General features: G+C 57.6%; 6 protein-coding genes across 6 annotated transcripts; 4 read left to right on the plus strand and 2 right to left on the minus strand.

The window, feature by feature from the left end:
* Window positions 1–154: 154 nt before the first annotated feature.
* On the minus strand, window positions 155–537 carry UV8b_03587 (uncharacterized protein; the record flags this gene model as incomplete). Its single annotated transcript, XM_043141085.1, has 2 exons — window positions 155–331; window positions 424–537. 2 exons carry the CDS (start codon window positions 535–537, stop codon window positions 155–157), a joined length of 291 nt encoding a protein of 96 aa, XP_042997019.1.
* Window positions 538–984: 447 nt separating this feature from the next.
* On the plus strand, window positions 985–3,493 carry UV8b_03588 (uncharacterized protein; the record flags this gene model as incomplete). The annotated part of the gene is made up of 2 exons (XM_043141086.1): window positions 985–2,005; window positions 2,148–3,493. The coding sequence occupies 2 exons, from the start codon at window positions 985–987 to the stop codon at window positions 3,491–3,493; spliced, it is 2,367 nt and encodes a 788-aa protein (XP_042997020.1).
* A 989-nt stretch (window positions 3,494–4,482) lies between these two features.
* On the plus strand, window positions 4,483–7,007 carry UV8b_03589 (uncharacterized protein; the record flags this gene model as incomplete). Its single annotated transcript, XM_043141087.1, has 4 exons — window positions 4,483–4,512; window positions 4,689–5,000; window positions 5,149–6,751; window positions 6,856–7,007. The coding sequence occupies 4 exons, from the start codon at window positions 4,483–4,485 to the stop codon at window positions 7,005–7,007; spliced, it is 2,097 nt and encodes a 698-aa protein (XP_042997021.1).
* Window positions 7,008–7,841: 834 nt separating this feature from the next.
* Window positions 7,842–9,969, minus strand: UV8b_03590 (uncharacterized protein; the record flags this gene model as incomplete). The annotated part of the gene is made up of 3 exons (XM_043141088.1): window positions 7,842–8,983; window positions 9,086–9,435; window positions 9,569–9,969. The coding sequence occupies 3 exons, from the start codon at window positions 9,967–9,969 to the stop codon at window positions 7,842–7,844; spliced, it is 1,893 nt and encodes a 630-aa protein (XP_042997022.1).
* A 1,049-nt stretch (window positions 9,970–11,018) lies between these two features.
* Window positions 11,019–14,425, plus strand: UV8b_03591 (uncharacterized protein; the record flags this gene model as incomplete). The annotated part of the gene is made up of 4 exons (XM_043141089.1): window positions 11,019–11,024; window positions 11,202–11,578; window positions 11,640–13,629; window positions 13,697–14,425. 4 exons carry the CDS (start codon window positions 11,019–11,021, stop codon window positions 14,423–14,425), a joined length of 3,102 nt encoding a protein of 1,033 aa, XP_042997023.1.
* Window positions 14,426–14,880: 455 nt separating this feature from the next.
* On the plus strand, window positions 14,881–16,429 carry UV8b_03592 (uncharacterized protein; the record flags this gene model as incomplete). The annotated part of the gene is made up of 4 exons (XM_043141090.1): window positions 14,881–15,066; window positions 15,152–15,319; window positions 15,439–15,744; window positions 15,887–16,429. 4 exons carry the CDS (start codon window positions 14,881–14,883, stop codon window positions 16,427–16,429), a joined length of 1,203 nt encoding a protein of 400 aa, XP_042997024.1.
* Between the last annotated feature and the right edge of the window lie 1,032 nt (window positions 16,430–17,461).

The following is a 17,461-nucleotide window of genomic DNA, read 5'->3' on the forward strand; positions in this document are numbered from 1 at the left end:
TCAGCCTCTGCTTGGGGGCGACGGGGCCTCCGCTTGCGGGCGATGGGGGATGGGTTGTGTAATTCTCAACATAATTCGGCAACGATAAAATATAGCACCATGTTTTCCTTTCCCTGCCCCTTTTTGTTTCTTTCTTTTCCCACAGGTTCCCCGTTTATTGAAACTCGGTGGTGTAGAGACTGCGCGAGGTGAGTCTTTGGCTAATTGTCGTTTTGACGACGACGAGTGGTGCATCGCCGCCATTCCTGGCTGCAGCTTGGAAGCTGCGGCTGCTGGTGTTGGAGCCGCCGGCGTTCGATGCTCGTTGGTTGGTATCGCCGTCTTGATGCTGCTGGGGGGCGTGGCGAACGGCCCCGAAAAGGAAATCAAATCTGCCAGGAGCCCAGGCTTTTCGCACCTGCAAAACAAAGCGCATTCGCACACTTGGGATGCGAGAAAGCCGAGGTTGTGGTGGTTGTGGATGAGCCGGCGGCTGTAGATGAGCCGGCGGCTGTGGTTGAGCCGGCCGTTGTTGAGCCGGCGGCCGTAGTTGAGCATGGGAGAACGGAGACCTCGGGCTACGTGTCAAGTGGGGCCCAGCCTTTCAGGTGTCAAGGATTCCGAGGGAAACACGACATGGAACAACACAGCACGCAGCACGCAGCACACAAAAGGCAGACGTCATCGCTGCATCCTTTCATGTGTCGTACGGAGCAGTGCTGGAAGCGAGATTAACAGTTTCGGCACGCCCATCCCATCTTCCCCCCCCCCACGCCCAGTCAACCCGTTCTCTTAAATTGCAGCACAATCACCGCAGAATGCGACACACCCGTCTCGAAACCCGCCATACGACGCTCGACGGATGACTGCGGGCCCCCTGCCTTCTGCCGGGACGGGAAAAAGTCAGCTGTCCTCAGTCGGCCGACGCTTCGCATCCTGCAACGCTTAGTGGATGGGTTTTCTGGCCCGCTGGCCGATGGCGTAAAGCGCAACGCACACCCAAGCATGCCGCACGATACCATACACGGGTTCCCCCCCGCGTCGTTCGACGCGTCCGCCCTCCCCGACGCCGGCCATGAGTTCCTCGGACCGGAAGACCTGGCTGCCTTTGAGAGGGCTCTCCAGGCGCCGGATCCGCTGCAGAGCCCGTCCGACGACGTCACCAGCGGCATCAGGTCGCCCATGAGCACCTGCAGCTCCGTCCATCTCACCAAGAGAGACTCGCAAGCCAGCGTGAGTGGCGATGCCGACGATGCCGACGACGACGACGGCGACGACGACGGTGACGGTCATGCCCGAACCGATGCCATTGCCGCCGCCGCCGCCGCCGCGGGGGGCGGCTTGCCGGAGCCAGCTGAAGCCCGGAGGCAGGGCACCTTCTTCACCGCCCAGAACGACTGGGCGCCCGTGAGCCCGAGGTTCTACAAGCGGCGCCCGAGGCTGTCCCGGGCCAGGCGGCGCAGGAAGGGGGCCAGCAAGGCGGTCGAGGGCCTGCTCGGCACGCGCACCAAGGACGAGACGCGCGAGGGCTACCTGTACCAGCTGTTCAAGTGGCCGCTGCTCTTGTTCGTGTTTGCCTGGCTCGGCGGGCTGGCGCTCGCCTATCTCTCGACCAGGTGGTACATCTGGGTGTTTGAGCACTTCTTCACGTGGCGCGGACGGAGGGAGACGCTGCGCCGGAACATGCGCAGAGCGTCGACGTACCACGAGTGGGTGGCTGCCGCGCGGGAGCTGGACGTCTTCCTGGGCAGGCAGACGTGGAGGGAGGAGAACGAGTTCGCCTACTACGACTCCAAGACCGTCAAGCGAGTGTGGGACCAGCTGAAGAAGCTGAGGGCCAAGGCCGAGGCCGAGGAAGCCAGGGGCGTGCAGCAGAACGGTGCGGAGCACAGGACCGCGGTGGAGGACCTCAGGTCGTTGGTGGAGGCTTGCGTCAAGAACAACTTTGTCGGCGTGGAGAACGCGAGACTGTACAGCCAGACCTACTACGGGACCAAGAACCTGGTGCAGAACTTTATCGACGAAGGTGAGTCTTGTTGTTGTTGTTGTTGTTGTTGTTGTTGTTCGCAGCAGCACGCGCCGAAACCGAAACCGAAAATGTGGTTTTTTTTTTTTTTTCTTTTTTTTTTTTTCCTTGGCTAACCACGCGTCACATGCCGCTTCACCAGTGGAGAGAAGCATCAAGCTGCTGCTGAGCACAAGCCGGCTGCAGGCCGAGGACAAGCGCCTGCTGTTCAAGCACATCCACGCCAACTACGGCCGCACGGCTCTCTGCCTCTCCGGAGGGGCTGGGTTCGCATACTACCATCTGGGACTCGTCAAGGCCTTGGTCGACGCCGACCTGCTCCCCGACGTCATCACCGGCACGAGCGGCGGGGCTCTGATCGCGGCCCTGGTCGCCACGAGAACAAACGACGAGCTCGGGGAGCTTCTCGTGCCGGCGCTGTCGCAGCAGATCAACGCCTGCCGCGAGCCGGCGACCGTCTGGATCCCGAGATGGTGGAGGACGGGCGCGCGGTTCGACTCGGTCGACTGGGCCAGGCGGTGCAGCTGGTGGACCAGGGGCTCCATGACCTTCCGCGAAGCGTACGGGCGGACCGGCCGCATCCTCAACGTCACCTGCGTCCCCGCGGACCCTCACTCGCCCACCATTCTGTGCAACTACCTGACCAGCCCCGACTGCGTCATCTGGTCGGCGGTGCTCGCGTCCGCGGCCGTCCCGGGCATCCTCAACCCCGTCGTCCTGATGATGAAGACGCGCGACGGCACGCTGGCCCCCTACTCGTTCGGCCACAAGTGGAAGGACGGCAGCCTGCGGACGGACATTCCCATCAAGGCGCTCAACACGCACTTCAACGTCAACTTCACCATAGTCAGCCAGGTCAACCCCCACATCAACCTCTTCTTCTTCTCGTCCCGCGGGTCCGTCGGACACCCCGTCACCCACCGCAAGGGCCGGGGCTGGCGAGGCGGCTACCTCATGTCCGCCTTTGAGCACTACCTGAAGCTGGACATGAACAAGTGGCTCAAGTTTGTGCGCCACGCCGAGCTCCTGCCCCGGCCGCTGGGCCAGGACTGGAGCCAGCTCTGGCTGCAGGAGTTTAGCGGCACCATCACCATCTGGCCCAAGTCGGTGCCCTCGGACTTTTACCGCATCCTCTCGGACCCGGACCCGCAGAGGCTGGCCCGCATGCTGCACCAGGGCCAGCAGAGCGCGTTCCCCGTGCTCAAGTTTGTGGCGAACCGGCTCAAGATTGAGCGACTGGTGGAGCAAGGGAGGCGCGAGACGAGGCCCTGGGTCAGGAGGGGGAGCATCCAGACCATCATGAGCGAGGAGGACCTGAGGAGCCTGCTGGTGGAGGAGATGGCGAGCGGAACCACGGAGGAGGAGGGGGAGGACTCTGACGGAGACGAGGCCTCGCTGCGCACGGCACTGGCGGACGGCGACGACTCGGATGGCTATGATATGCGGGGGCAACGGCGACTGAGCGTACCGAGCGGTCTGCTTTCCTGATGAGGGGGCATTTTCATCCTGCGGCAAGCTCAAGCGAGCTCTGATGCTGGGGTTTCAACAGCGGTCTAGGTTTGGATGCATCAACGACTTTGCGCGAGCATTGCGCAGCACGTCGCTTTCTTTTTTTTTTTTTTGCTTTCTGTTTCTTCTTGGTTTTTGCCCCCCCCCCCCCCCCCCCCCCCCCCCCCCCCCCCCCCCCCCCCTTTTTTTTTTTTTTCATAAAAGTGAAGGCCGGATAGAAGAGTGGATAGCGTCATTGTCATATAGACTTGAGAATAGGCAGACAGGATAAAGCAAGCACGGTAACCAGCCGCTGCAGAGATGGTCCAGTCCACACATACATATGATACAGTAGGACTATGTACCCCGTACACGGACGGACGCACGCACATGGCCAACCCGTGCCCTGACAGGCAACTAGTTGCGGCTCTTGGGGCGTGCCACGGCGGGAGTACAGGCGCCAGGGGACCGGGTGGGCCAAGCCCAGTGGGCCCAGTGCCACTGGACAACCCAACTCGCTGCCGACTGGAACCAACCGAACTGAACACGGTGGCGGCATTGGACTGGACATGGTCTGTCAAGTCTCCCATGTCAATTGCATGCAGCACGCATTCGTTTGCAACCATCAAGAGAAGAGTTTTAGCGGGAGACTCGGATAATCCGCCAGGCCGGACGGACCCTTTGCAGAGGACACCGAGTTGCCCCCCTCGTCACGTTTTCGACTCGCCCGTCTCGCAACCCACGGGCCCGGCTCCCATCCTCTTGCTGACCTGTTCCGCAGACGACCAGACACTTACTTTTGTGCCATCCGCCTGCGCGAATTCGGGCCAAGGACAGCCGCAAGCTCGTCCGTCTCGTGTGTGTGTTTCCATCAGCGTCCCGGACAGTCCTGCCTCCCCAACTCGCCGCCGCAAATCTCGGGGCCAGCCAACGTTTGCCATCCTCCCAAGCAGGCCAAGCCCTGCCTGGCCGCTGCCGCTGCCGCCACGATGAGCTCCGACTACTCATACGACGACCAGGTACGGGTTGCTGCTCCCCTTTCTTTTTTTTTTTTTTCTTTTTTTTTTTTTTTTTTTTTTTCCCTCTCTCTCTCTCTCCCTTGCTTGCTTGCCTCTTGAGAAGCGATGCTGCGCAGCGGCATACGGGGGAGCCGGGGCTGTGCTTGTGCTAATCGTCCTGCTGCGCCCGTCACCAGGCCCAGTTCTTTCCCTTCTTCATCCTCACACTGACAGGCCTGATCACGCTGCCTGTGACGTATAGCTTGCTGCAGCCCAGCAAGGACGACTCGCATCTGGCTCCCCGCATCAAGACGGACTACAAGACGCGGCATGAAGGCGTCGTGGCGTCGTTGCGGGCTGCGCAGAAGAGGAAGCAGCGCAAGGTGAAGAGGGCCTTGGTTGCTGTCCTGGGCTGGGCTCTGATGGGATTGATGGCGTATCTGATCATGACGACGGATCCGGTCGAGAACAAGATCTGGAACCCGTACGACATCCTGGGCATCGCCGACGTAAGTTTTTTTTTTCTTTTTTTTTTCTTTTTTTTTTTTTTTTTTTGGCTCGGAATAATCGGCATGGGGCAGTCGGAAAAGAAAAACAGGATCAAGAAAAAACCAAAATCCGCCGTGTGCTTGCTTGCTGATGGACAAGGTGTTGTAGTCTGCCACGGAAAAGCAAATCAGGTCGCACTACAAGCGACTGTCGGTCAAGTTCCACCCCGACAAGGTCCGGCCCGACCCTTCCAAGAACCAGACGGTCGAGTCCCTCAACGATCACTACGTCCAGCTCACAAAGGCATACCAAGCGTTGACCGACGAGGAGGTCCGCAACAACTACATCCAGTTTGGCCACCCCGACGGCAAGCAGAGCATGAGCATCGGCATCGCTCTCCCCAAGTTCATCGTGTCCGACGGCAACGGCAAGTACCTCGTCGTCCTGTACACGGGGCTTCTCGGCGTCCTGCTCCCCTACCTGGTCGGCTCATGGTGGTACGGCACCAAGAAGCGTTCCAAGGAGGGCGTCCTCATGGAGAGCGCCAACAACCTGTTCCGCCAGTACGACGAGGACATGGACGAGTCTGGCATCATCTGGGCCCTCAGCGCCGGCAAGGAGTTTGACAGCCTGCTCCGGGGCGACCTGGCCGAGTCGGGCCTGTCCAAGCTCGAGTCGCGAATCTCCGCCCCGGGCGACGCCTCCGCCTTTGCCGCCGGCTTCTCCGTCAAGGACAAGGAGAAGCTGGAGGATCTCGAGTGCGGCGTGCGCCGCAAGGTCCTCGCCCTCTTGTGGGCCTACCTCGGCCGTGTTGAGCTCGACGACCCGGCCATGGCCAAGGCCAAGTACGGCGTCGCGCCCATCGCGCGCTCCCTCAACCAGTCCTTTGCCGCCATTGCGCTCGCCTTTGGCAACATTGAGCCCATCTCCGGATCGTTCCTTGCCAACCAGCACATCATCCAGGCCCTCTCGCCAAAGGCCTCGCCCCTCCTGCAGCTCCCGCACTTCACCCCCAAGATCGCCATGGCCGCCGAGGGCGACTCCAAGACGCACATGACGGTCCAGCAGTTCATGGACCTCCCCGACGCCCAGCGACGTCGGCTGGTCGTGGGCAAAGGCTTGCTCTCGGAAGAGCAGTACAGGACCTGCGTCGGCGTCGGCAACCAGCTGCCGTACCTGCGAGTTGCCAAGGCCTTCTTCAAGGTCACGGGCGAGCGCGTCATCCTCCCGTCCTCCCTGGTCACGCTGGTCATCAAGGGTCGGTTCATCCCTCCGGGCGCGGAGAGCGTCCCCGCCATCAACGAGCCGGACCTGGAGGACGTGGACCCCGCCGAGGACGATCTCGAGGCCCTCATGGGCCGCAAGGCCAGGACCATCAAGGGGGCGGACGGCAAGCCCATCACCGTCGAGGAGCAGAGCATCCTGCCTCCCCTGGCGTTCGCCCCTCACTACGCCCGCGACCACACCCCCAAGTGGTACGCCTTCCTGAGCGACTCGAAGCAGGGAAAGCTGGCCGTGCCCCCTTTTACCTTTGACCGCTTCGACGCGCCCATTTTCGACGAGCGGGGCAAGCCGACCTTCAACATGCAGACTCTCAAGGCGCAATTCGCGGCGCCCCCCCAGGCCGGGCACTACACCTTTGTCATGCACCTAGTCTGCGACTCGTACGTCGGATTCGACACCAAGATGGAGGTGACGCTTGTGGTGGAAGAGCCCAGCGCGACGGTCGACGTGGAGGAAGCCGACGACGACATTTCCGAGCCTGACGAGGGTAAGTCCCGAGCCGACCGATTTTGTGCAAGGGTGTCGGTCCCGTGGAATGCACACGCGTGTTTTTTTTTTTTCGCGCCAACTTGCTGACTTGTTTGGGTGTAGATTCCATCGCTGGTCAGATGCAGGCCCTCAAGACTGGCCAAGCACCGCAGTCCAGACGAAGAGCGCGGGACGAGTCGGATGACGAGAGCGGCACAGAGGAAGAGGAGGATGACACGAGCGACACAAACACGGATACCGAGGACGAGTCATAGACGGGTCATTTTGGTTTGTATTGTTCTCGTGTGTTTTGTATCTTGTGTTTCTGCTTCTGCTGTTTTTTTGTTTCTTTTTTTTTTCCCCGGTGAGACGTGTTTTCTCACGTGGGGGATTTGGTGTGTTTTCTTTTGCCGCTGCTTCGTTGTGTGAGACAGATACGGTGTAGACTATGTTTCGATGGGTTCGTTGGTGTCGGAGTGCCCGCTGTGCAACCCATGGACGGACCAGACGGACGGACTGATGCCGTCTCGCAGCCTGCCTCACGGTGGGGGGTAACGAGATTCGCACGAGACTGCCATGTATGTGTCCGGCCCGTGGGCAGCGGCGACACTAGGGGCAGCAGCAAAGCACGGTGAATTGATACAAGGTGGTCTGTCGGTACTGATTTCGACGTGGCGGCGTTGCCTGTGATGCTAGTCTACTGCTCTCGCTGATTTTACCTGGAGATGATACATGTGCGCAAGCTGATGCTTGCCGGTAGAAGCGAAGATGGTGAAGATGTGATGATGTGATGGTGATGATATGGTGATTATGAAAAGAAGAAGAAAGAACAAGACAGAAAGAAGAACACGCAAAAAAAGACAAAAAGTAGAAAAGACGGAAAAAAGATAAAAGAAAGAGGAGATAAAAGAAAAAGGAGATAAAAGAAAGAGGCGAAAAGATGGATGGAGAAGAAAAACACAAAAAAAATAAAAAAGAAGATGAAGGGGAAAAAAAAGACAGAGAAGAGACGGCGCGAAAAAAATGAAGAAACGAAAACAATGAAGAAAAAGACACAAAACACAGCAAAGACAAACGACAAACGTCAAACAAACGGCAGAAAAACCCAGTCAGCACACGCGCACGCCGCAAATCTCCACGCCCTTGCCCTCGACCCGTGCCCCGGTGCCGAAATACGTCTCCGCCAGGTCCTGCACGTACGCCGCGTCGGCGGCGCTCCAGACGTCCAGGCCCATCTGCTCCACGGAGCGGCTGTCGACGGCGACGGCGTCGGCGGAGTCGGAGTCGGAGTCGGAGTCGGAGTCGGAGTCGTCCAGCAGCATCTCGGGGTGGGTGTGGTCCCGGTACCGCGGGGGGTACGCCTCGTCTGCGCCGTCGACCAGGTCCGCCAGGACGGAGAGCATCTGCGCGGTCAGGCGGTGGAAGTAGGCCACGATGGCGAGGTGGGCGCGCGGCTCGCCGCCGCCGCCGCCGCTGAGAGACGCGAGCGAGTCGGAGAGGAGGAGGGGTTCGCGCGACGCCGAGCGGGAGACGCCTGTCGGGGCGGGGGCAGGCGCAGGCGCTGGCGCTGGCGCAGGGGCAAAGTCGGCGAGGAGGGCGGCGTCGCGGGACGACTCTTGCTGCTCCTCGGACCGGAGCTGCTCGCCGGCCGAGGCCCACCACATGTAGCCGTTGTAGGCGAGGGCCGCCCACGTGGGGGGTTCGACGAGCCTGTCCACGCCTTGGTCCGCCGGGTGGTCCGGGTGGTCGGCGCGCACCAGGTGGCTGGCCGAGAGGCGCGCAGCAGAGGCGGCGGACCGTGGGGAGTCGGGCTGCGGCTGCGGCTGCGGCTCATCCGGCTCGCACGCCGTCGCGGCCAGGCGCGCGAGACCCGTCCTCAGGGCGTTGAACCGCCTCAGGTCGCGCTGGGTGGCCTTGACGGGCGTGCCGCGCGGGTGCTCGACGGCGGGCCATGCCCTGTCCCTCGCCCTCGACGAGTGGTCCGGCGGCATGGTGATGAGCATGTCCCACAGGGTGTCCTTCATGGCGAGGATGCTGTCGGTGGTGCACGCGACCCAGCCCGAGCCGGCTTCGCCTTGCGCCGTCGCCGTCCCGTCCAGACGGCGCTTGAGGGCCTCAAAGTCGTCCATGAGGAACGGTATGTCGTGGACGCCGATGGCGAACAACGGGCGTAGGCGGGGCGCGGGCGACGACGAGGGGAGTCTCTTGGCGACGGAATGGGGAACGTTGGAAAGGATGGAAATGCCATACACTTTTTTTTGCCCCCCTTCTGTCAGCATCTTCTGTTGCCTTTGCTCCCATGCTGGAGGTCTGGGGGGAAGGGGGGGGGAAGGGGGGGCAGGTCGGGGCTCACCAAAGTCGCAGATTTCGTGGACGGGCGCATGGCACGAGATGAGGATGCGCTTGCGCAGCAGGGCTGCTCTGTGGATGGGGAATATGAGAGGCCCAAACTTGTCGAGGAGGCTGGCCAAGCTCCAGGCGGGGTGGAAAGGCGACAGCTTGTATTCGGCGTGCAGCAACGCGGCGCCGTCGGATGCCGAGCGTTTTCTGCAGCGCGGCGGCCTGCGCTCCTGAGCGGGAGAGTCGGGCAAGTCGGGCGACTCGGGGGGCTCGTCTCGCGCGTGTTTGTCGCCTGCTCCATCTCTATGCTCGTCCCAGTACGTTTCCAGAAGATGGGTCTGGAAACGATCCTTGGCCAGTCGTCTGACGGGTCAAGAGAAGTTAGCGGGACGACGACGGGTGCGGTCATCTTTTCCACACGCACACGCACACACACACACTCACACACACACAGGGTGGGCGAGCGCGCATGGGAAAACACAGGAGCACGACTTACGCTGCCAGGTCCTTCAAGCGCTCTGCGTGCCGCCAGGCCCTGCCGAGCCGTCCGTAGCTCAGGGGTACGAGGACGCCCACGGCAATCATGCGCGCATTCCTGGCCGCCTCCTCCTCGCACGGCTCGTTGGCAAAGGCGCTCAAGCCGGCGTGGGCGCCGTGGACAAAGTAAATCAGGTCGTGGCGGACGGTGTGAAGCCCCGACGGCAGCGACTTGTACTCGACCTGTCCGTCGAGCTCGACGCCCGGCACGGCCCTCTTCCAAGTGATGGTGTAGCCGGCCTTGACGTCGAAGTCGATGAGAAAGAGGGCCGAGACGGGAGGCAGGTCGGCCTTGGGGTTTGGCTTGGACGGCGACGGCTGGCGGATGCGGCGGCCTTGGATCCTGCGAGCGGGAGCCATTGGGCCTTTTTTTTTTTTTTTTTTTTTTCCCGTCTCGTTCCTTGCCGTATTTATTTTGATTCGTTTCCTTTCCCCCTTATGCTGATTTTGGCAGAGTGGAAGAGACCATGTTAGTCGGTCGGTGGCGAGAGTGTGAGCGAGGCTTGCGGGACTGGGGCAGCGGCAGGGTCCGCGTGCGTCTGGCGGGCGTCGGCCGATTCGTGGGTGCGTCGAGACTGGCTTGCAAAGCGCGGCCGTTGGCGCAGGGCGGCTGGCAAGGGGGAACTTGACTCGAAAGAACAGCCGGCAGAGGAGCTGGTTGACTGCATGTGGTGATGTTGACGGCAGACAAGAGCACTTGGCGAGGTCGAAGCGGCGTCGACTTGCTGGCCTGGCCCATCCATCCCATTGGAGGGGTCGGCTCGTCTACGGACCGCCACGTACCAGCTCGAGTCTACGGAGTACTCCGTTCTAAGGTTTGGTTCCAACTTTGGAGGACCAAAGGTAAGGTACGGAGTACTCAGGTAGCCGTAGCCAAGCCCCGCCCCGCTAGTCCCTTTGAGACCAGACCAGGCAAGTCAGGCAAGCTCGTTCCAGACCAGCTGCCTGAATGATGAATGATGAATGATGGCACCGATGAGTCTTTGTCACCATCACCATAAACCCCCACCCTGAACCCCGTCCCTCAAGTCATTACGTACTTACGTACTGTATGTACTCAACGACCCAAGTGGGGTGGAGTGCTTGCCATCAACTAAGCTGTCTTCTCTCACTTTCAACGGCCAACACCACACACAACCTCTCAGTTTCAGGCTCACGGTCACCAAGTAGACCTTTGCACATCTACAACGAATTCGATCGAAAAAAGTAGTACCTCTGCTCTCCTTTTTCTCTCATTTGCCTGAATTTTCTCCTGTCCTTGTACGGTTTCGCATTGTGGCGAGATTGAGCTTATTGATAACTTCAGGTCTCGAGCCTCTAATTTCAAGATTCCGCCCTCAGCCAGGTCAGACACGCCGGGGAAGCGAAAGCTCTCCAACGGAGAGCTTCAGCCCGAAACAAAACGAGCCATGACTGTAAGTGCCTCAGCCCTCCCTTGACACTACTATTGGCCATCCAACCCTTTTCCGTCGTCTTCGTCTTCTCACCTGCAGCTTGGCATGCTTTCAAATCGGCCACGCACGACGACATAAAGGTCGGCCCCAACGCCAATCCAAACCTCGACATGCTAATTCAGTTTTCCGTATTTCCAGATTCCAAAGCTCCCAGATGTCGACCCTGCAACAAGGATGCAGGTAGACGAGTCTGTGGTTGGACACACCGAGATCGACGAATCGCTCTACAGTCGGCAGCTCTATGTTTTGGGTCACGAGGCTATGAGACGTATGGGCACTTCCAACGTGCTCATTGTCGGCCTCAAAGGTCTGGGTGTCGAAATCGCCAAGAACATTGCTCTGGCAGGCGTCAAAAGTTTGACACTCTACGATCCCGCGCCAGTTCACATCTCGGATCTTTCTTCACAGTTTTTCCTTACACCAGAGGATGTCGGCAAACCCAGACATGAAGTTACGGTCCCTCGGGTAGCCGAGCTGAATGCGTACACTCCTGTAAAAGTCCACGAGTCTTCTGGGTAGGTCAACGCGCTGAAATCACTCCCCGTCTAGTCTTCGCTCACTAACGCTCGCCACCAGTCTTGATGGTGACCTGTCCCAATTCGACTCCTATCAGGTAGTTGCTCTCACCAACACTCCTCTTCACTTGCAAAAGGCCGTTGCCGATTATTGTCACTCCAAAGGCATCTACGTCGTGATCGCCGACACCTTTGGATTGTTTGGCTCAATTTTCTGCGATTTTGGCCCAGAATTCACCGTCATTGACCCCACAGGAGAAGCTCCTTTGAGTGGAATTGTTGCCGGTATTGACGAAGAGGGCCTCGTGTCAGCATTGGATGAAACAAGACATGGACTTGAAGACGGCGACTACGTGACCTTTTCGGAAATTGAGGGCATGGAGAGCTTGAACGGTTGCGAGCCTCGAAAAGTTGTTGTCAAAGGCCCATATACATTTTCTATTGGCGATGTTTCTGGTCTGGGACAGTACAGGCGTGGCGGCACATACCAGCAAGTTAAGATGCCCAAGCCGTTGAAGTTCAAAACATTTACCGACGCGCTCAAAGAACCGGAATTCGTCATGTCAGACTTTGCCAAGTTTGATCGACCACAGCAGCTGCATCTCGGCTTCCAGGCTCTGCACGCTTTTCAGATCTCCAAGGGATTCCTCCCACACCCCATGAACGACGACGATGCCGCGATCGTGCTTGGTGCCGCAAAAAAATTTGCTGCCGAGGAGAAGCTCGAGATTGAATTTGACGAAAAGCTGCTCAAGGAGCTCAGCTACCAGGCTCGCGGTGACTTGAGCCCAATGGCTGCATCATTTGGTGGCATAGCCGCACAAGAAATCCTCAAAGCTGTCTCTGGCAAGTTTCAGCCCATCCAACAGTGGATGTACTTCGACTCCCTCGAATCACTCCCAATGTCCACCGGGAGAAGCCCTGAGCTATGCAAGCCAGTGGGAAGCCGATATGACGGCCAGGTGGCCGTGTTTGGCTCAGAGTACCAGGAAAGAATCGCCAATCAAACGCAGTTTCTCGTCGGCGCTGGAGCCATTGGCTGCGAAATGTTGAAGAATTGGGCCATGATGGGACTCGGCACCGGAGCCAAGGGCAAGATTTTCGTCACGGACATGGACTCCATCGAGAAAAGCAACCTCAACCGGCAATTCCTGTTTCGCGCCAAGGATGTTGGCAGCATGAAGAGCGATTGTGCAGCCAAGGCGGTGCAGCGAATGAATTTGGATCTGGTGGGCCACATCCAAACGTTCAAGGATCGCGTCAGCGCAGATACGGAAAGCATCTTCAACGAAACCTTCTGGGGAGGCTTAGACGGTGTCACCAATGCCTTGGACAATGTCGAAGCCCGGACTTATGTTGACCGTCGATGCGTCTTCTTTCGCAAGCCTCTCCTCGAGAGCGGCACACTGGGAACAAAGGGAAATACACAGGTTGTGCTTCCTCATCTCACGGAATCGTACTCCTCTTCGCAAGACCCACCCGAGAAGGAATTCCCCATGTGCACCATTCGAAGCTTTCCCAACCGAATCGAGCACACCATCGCCTGGGCCAAAGACTACATGTTTGAGAACCGCTTTGTCAAGGCTCCGCAGACGGTCAATTTGTACCTGACCCAGCCCGACTTCATCGAGACCACTTTGAAACAAGGCGGCAACCAGAAAGAGACGCTCGAGACGATCCGCAACTATCTGACGACGGAGCGCCCTCGTACTTTTGAGGATTGCATAGCGTGGGCGAGGATGCAATTCGAGACTGAATTCACCAACAAGATCCAGCAGCTGCTGTACAATTTCCCCAAGGACTCTACAACATCAAGCGGCACCCCCTTTTGGTCTGGTCCAAAGCGCGCTCCAGATGCATTGAAGTTTGATCCCAACAACCCCACACACTTTGGATTCATTGTTGCTGCAGCCAACCTTCACGCTTTCAATTTCAATATCAAGCCGCCCGGACACGACAAAGCCATGTATATGCGCGAGCTGGAGAATGTCATTGTGCCCGACTTCTCCCCCGACTCAAATGTCCGAATTCAAGCTGATGACAGGGAACCTGTAAGTGTATTCCATGCCCCCCTTCCTGCTCCACTCCGATTGCAAGTTCAAGCTAATGTCTCTGTAGGATCCCAATGCCGGGGGTAATGAAGACGATGACGAGCTTCAGGCCCTAAGCTCGAATATTCCGGCACCGAGCACACTGTCCGGCTTCCAGCTGCAGCCTGTCGAGTTCGAAAAGGATGACGATTCCAACCATCACATTGACTTTATTACGGCGTGCAGCAATTTGCGGGCCGAGAACTACAAGATTGAGCCGGCAGACCGACACAAGACAAAGTTCATCGCCGGCAAAATCATTCCGGCAATCGCCACCACGACGGCTCTCGTGACTGGTCTGGTGGGCCTGGAGCTGTACAAGGTTGTTGACGGGAAGAAGGACATTGAGCAGTACAAGAATGGCTTCATCAATTTGGCGCTGCCATTCTTCGGATTCAGCGAACCAATCCCCAGTCCCAAGGTTGAGTACACGGGCCCACAAGGCAAGGTTACGCTGGACAAGATATGGGACCGATTCGAGGTGGACGACATGACATTGCAGGAGCTCTTGGATACTTTCAAGGAGAGAGGTTTGGACATTATGATGCTGAGCTCTGGGGTCAGCCTACTCTACGCCAGCTTCCACGCACCATCCAAGATGAAGGAGCGCATGGGGTGGAAGTTGAGCCAGCTTGTAGCCAACATCTCAAAGCAGCCAATCCCCGAGCATCAGAAGGAAGTAATATTCGAAATGGTGGCAGAGGATTTGGCCGAGGAAGACGTTGAGGTTCCCTACATCAAAGTCAGGGTGCAATGAGCACGGGAAGAGAAGCTGGACGAGTACGTGACTGTAACACTACAATCAGGGATATGTCCGCCTGAACTCGATAGACGAAGTTTTTTATTTTTATTTTTATTTTTTTTTGGTGGCCCTCGTGCCCCGAGATCAAATTAGTCAGAGCTTCGAGAAGCTCTCGGAGGATGACGAAACCAGATGCACGGCCCGTGGTAAATGGGTTCTATTGGAGGGTGGGAGGAGGGCTGGAGGGTTGCAGGGTGCGAATCTTTTTGCGGCGCTAGTCTGTTTTTAGGCTTTGGAGCTTGGTGTCCTTGCTTACATCACCATTAGAAATATTGCCCGACGTCATTCTGACAATTGACCACTCTGCTGGGTGGCAGACCAGTTGACCTGATTAGAAATATGCCACTACATGAGGTGATACTAAAGGTAGCTTATTAGACGCGGGATTCTCGCTGGTCGTGAATCTCTCGATGAGTACAAGTATATGCCTCTTGAGCCAAAGCTGCTTGAAACGTGGTGGCGTGCTCCCAAACCGTCTCGCCAGAGCTCTGCGCAAGAATATCCCTTCTTTTACCAGCCTCGCTCCCGCGTCTCAAGCAACTACACGTAACCGTGTCCATAGCTGCGGCATTTCAGCCAAGAGGCAGATCAGCATGGTGAGTGGCATGTCTGTAAAGATCCGTCAGCAAGGTCCGCCAAAACATGCACCAACACACGCACCAACACGGTGTTCCGACACAGGCATCTTCCACTGCCAAGGTTACCGACTGGGTTCATCCCGACGACAAGTCTGGCGAGTTCAAACGCCAGGTGAGCTCGTTCCGAGATTGGATCTCCAGTGAAGCCGGTGCCAAGTACCCCCCCGAGAAGGGACGATACCATCTGTACGTCAGCTACGCGTGTCCATGGGTGAGTTGCAGCTTTCTTTCTCTTGTCCTAGTACCTAGCACCAACCCGCCCCAATACTTGCAGCAGCACGAAAATGCCGGGTCGATTGGTGGCTAACGGTTCTCCCCCCTTCGTTTCAGGCTCATCGAACGCTCATCACGCGAAAACTTAAAGGGCTGGAGGACATTGTTTCCTTCTCCGTGGTACACTGGCACCTGGGGCAACAAGGCTGGCGCTTTGTGACCAGGGATGAAAACGAACCCGGCGAGAACGTGACTCCTGATCCAAACGAGGGCCATGAAGACTTTACACACTTGCGACAGGTTTACTTGGAGACGGAGAAAAACTACCAAGGACGCTTCACCGTCCCTGTCTTGTATGACAAGAAGACGAAGACCATTGTGAGCAACGAAAGCTCAGAGATTATGCGGATGCTCGGCACCGAGGTATGTACCAGATAAAACTATCTACCTACCTACCTACCTACCTACCTACCTGCCTATCCAAGTTCGAGACCATGTCCAAGCAGCCAATCCAGCCCTCCCTCCGCTTTTGTGTCGGTGCAAGCTGAGTTATTCGGGCTCCTAGTTTGATGGTTTTCTTGATGAGACACATCGCTCCATTCAGCTGTATCCCGAACCCCTTCGTGACCAGATTGAGGAAACCAACAGCTGGACATATGATCTCATCAACAACGGCGTCTACAAGTCGGGGTTTGCCACCACGTCCGCAGCCTATGAACGAAACGTAACCGCTCTGTTTGAAGCCCTTGACCGAGCTGAGAAGCACCTGCGGGAACAGACGGACGGCCCTCACTACTTTGGCAAATGCATTACCGAAGCGGACATCCGGCTGTACGTCACGCTGATCCGCTTCGACCCCGTCTACGTGCAACACTTCAAATGCAACATCCGCGACATTCGCTCCGGCTACCCTGCTCTGCACCGGTGGATGCGCAACCTGTACTGGAAACACGCTGCGTTCAAGGAGACGACCCAATTTGACCACATCAAGTGGCACTACACTAGAAGCCACACGCAAATCAATCCGTTGTCAATCACACCGGTGGGTCCGCTGCCGCACGTGTTGCGGTTGGATGAGGAGGTTCCCGCTGCATCGACGGGGCAGTGACGGGAGGTAGGGCAGTGTTTCTGCCAGCTTGAAATACGCGCAAAGGAATGATTTAGTAGCGGGAAAGTGAAAGGTAAAAAAGGGAAAAAGAAAAAGAAAGAGGGAAGGAAAGAAATCTCAGAATGGGAAAGAGTCTATCGAGGCTGGGTAGGAGATTTATTTGTGCGCAAGGGGAACGAACAGGGACCCGGACGCGGGCAAGAGCTGTTTTCTAACCCAACGTAACAAAGAAACCAGCATGCAAGCTCGTGTTGCTCTCGTTTTTATTGTCATTTTTCTCCATGTTGTGTGTATAATTGAAACCCCGAAAGTGGCGACGAAGTTGACGGCACGAGACGGACACTTGACCTCTTGAGGGGGGGTATCGGCTGGGCCTTTTTCCGCCTCCGCTCCCGGATACCTGGCCGCCCAACATGCGCCCACCGAACCACTAGGTACCTAAAGGTAGGCGAGGGGCCACAGGGCAGGCGAGGGCAGGTAGAAGGAAGGAGCATCCAGCAAGTGACAGCGACCCATGGTTTCTTGTTCTCACCAGCCTCCTCCTTCCAAACCATCAACTCTTGTCACAACGCCTGCTTCATTGACATTGACGCATCGCTGTCCCTCCAAGCCTCGCCATCCTTTCGCAACCATACATCCTCAGATCTTATCGTTCCCCATCGTTCTCCGCTCGTCTTGGCCCGACTTTTTACAACCACCCCCGGCATCGTGACTGACCAGGTGTCTGTCTGTCTGTCTTGCCATTGTCCCTCGCCCGTCGTTGGGTTGTTGGCGACGACTCCACCTAATCGCAGCCATTGATCTCGGCCCTATCCACCACTTGGACACCGCAAATTCGTGTCTGCGACCTATTCGGATACCCCGTTGCGTGCTTTCAAAAACCACCCGGGCAATCTTTCCGTCAATTGCCTTTTCGCAGAGTCATTGCGTGTAGTGTGAATCCACACACATACACGCACGCGCACAAACATATAATATATATATATATATATAGTGGTGTATATATAACACATACATATACATATATATCAC

The sequence above is a fragment of the Ustilaginoidea virens genome, chromosome 3, assembly GCF_000687475.1.
Source record: "Ustilaginoidea virens chromosome 3, complete sequence".
Taxonomy (NCBI): domain Eukaryota; kingdom Fungi; phylum Ascomycota; class Sordariomycetes; order Hypocreales; family Clavicipitaceae; genus Ustilaginoidea; species Ustilaginoidea virens.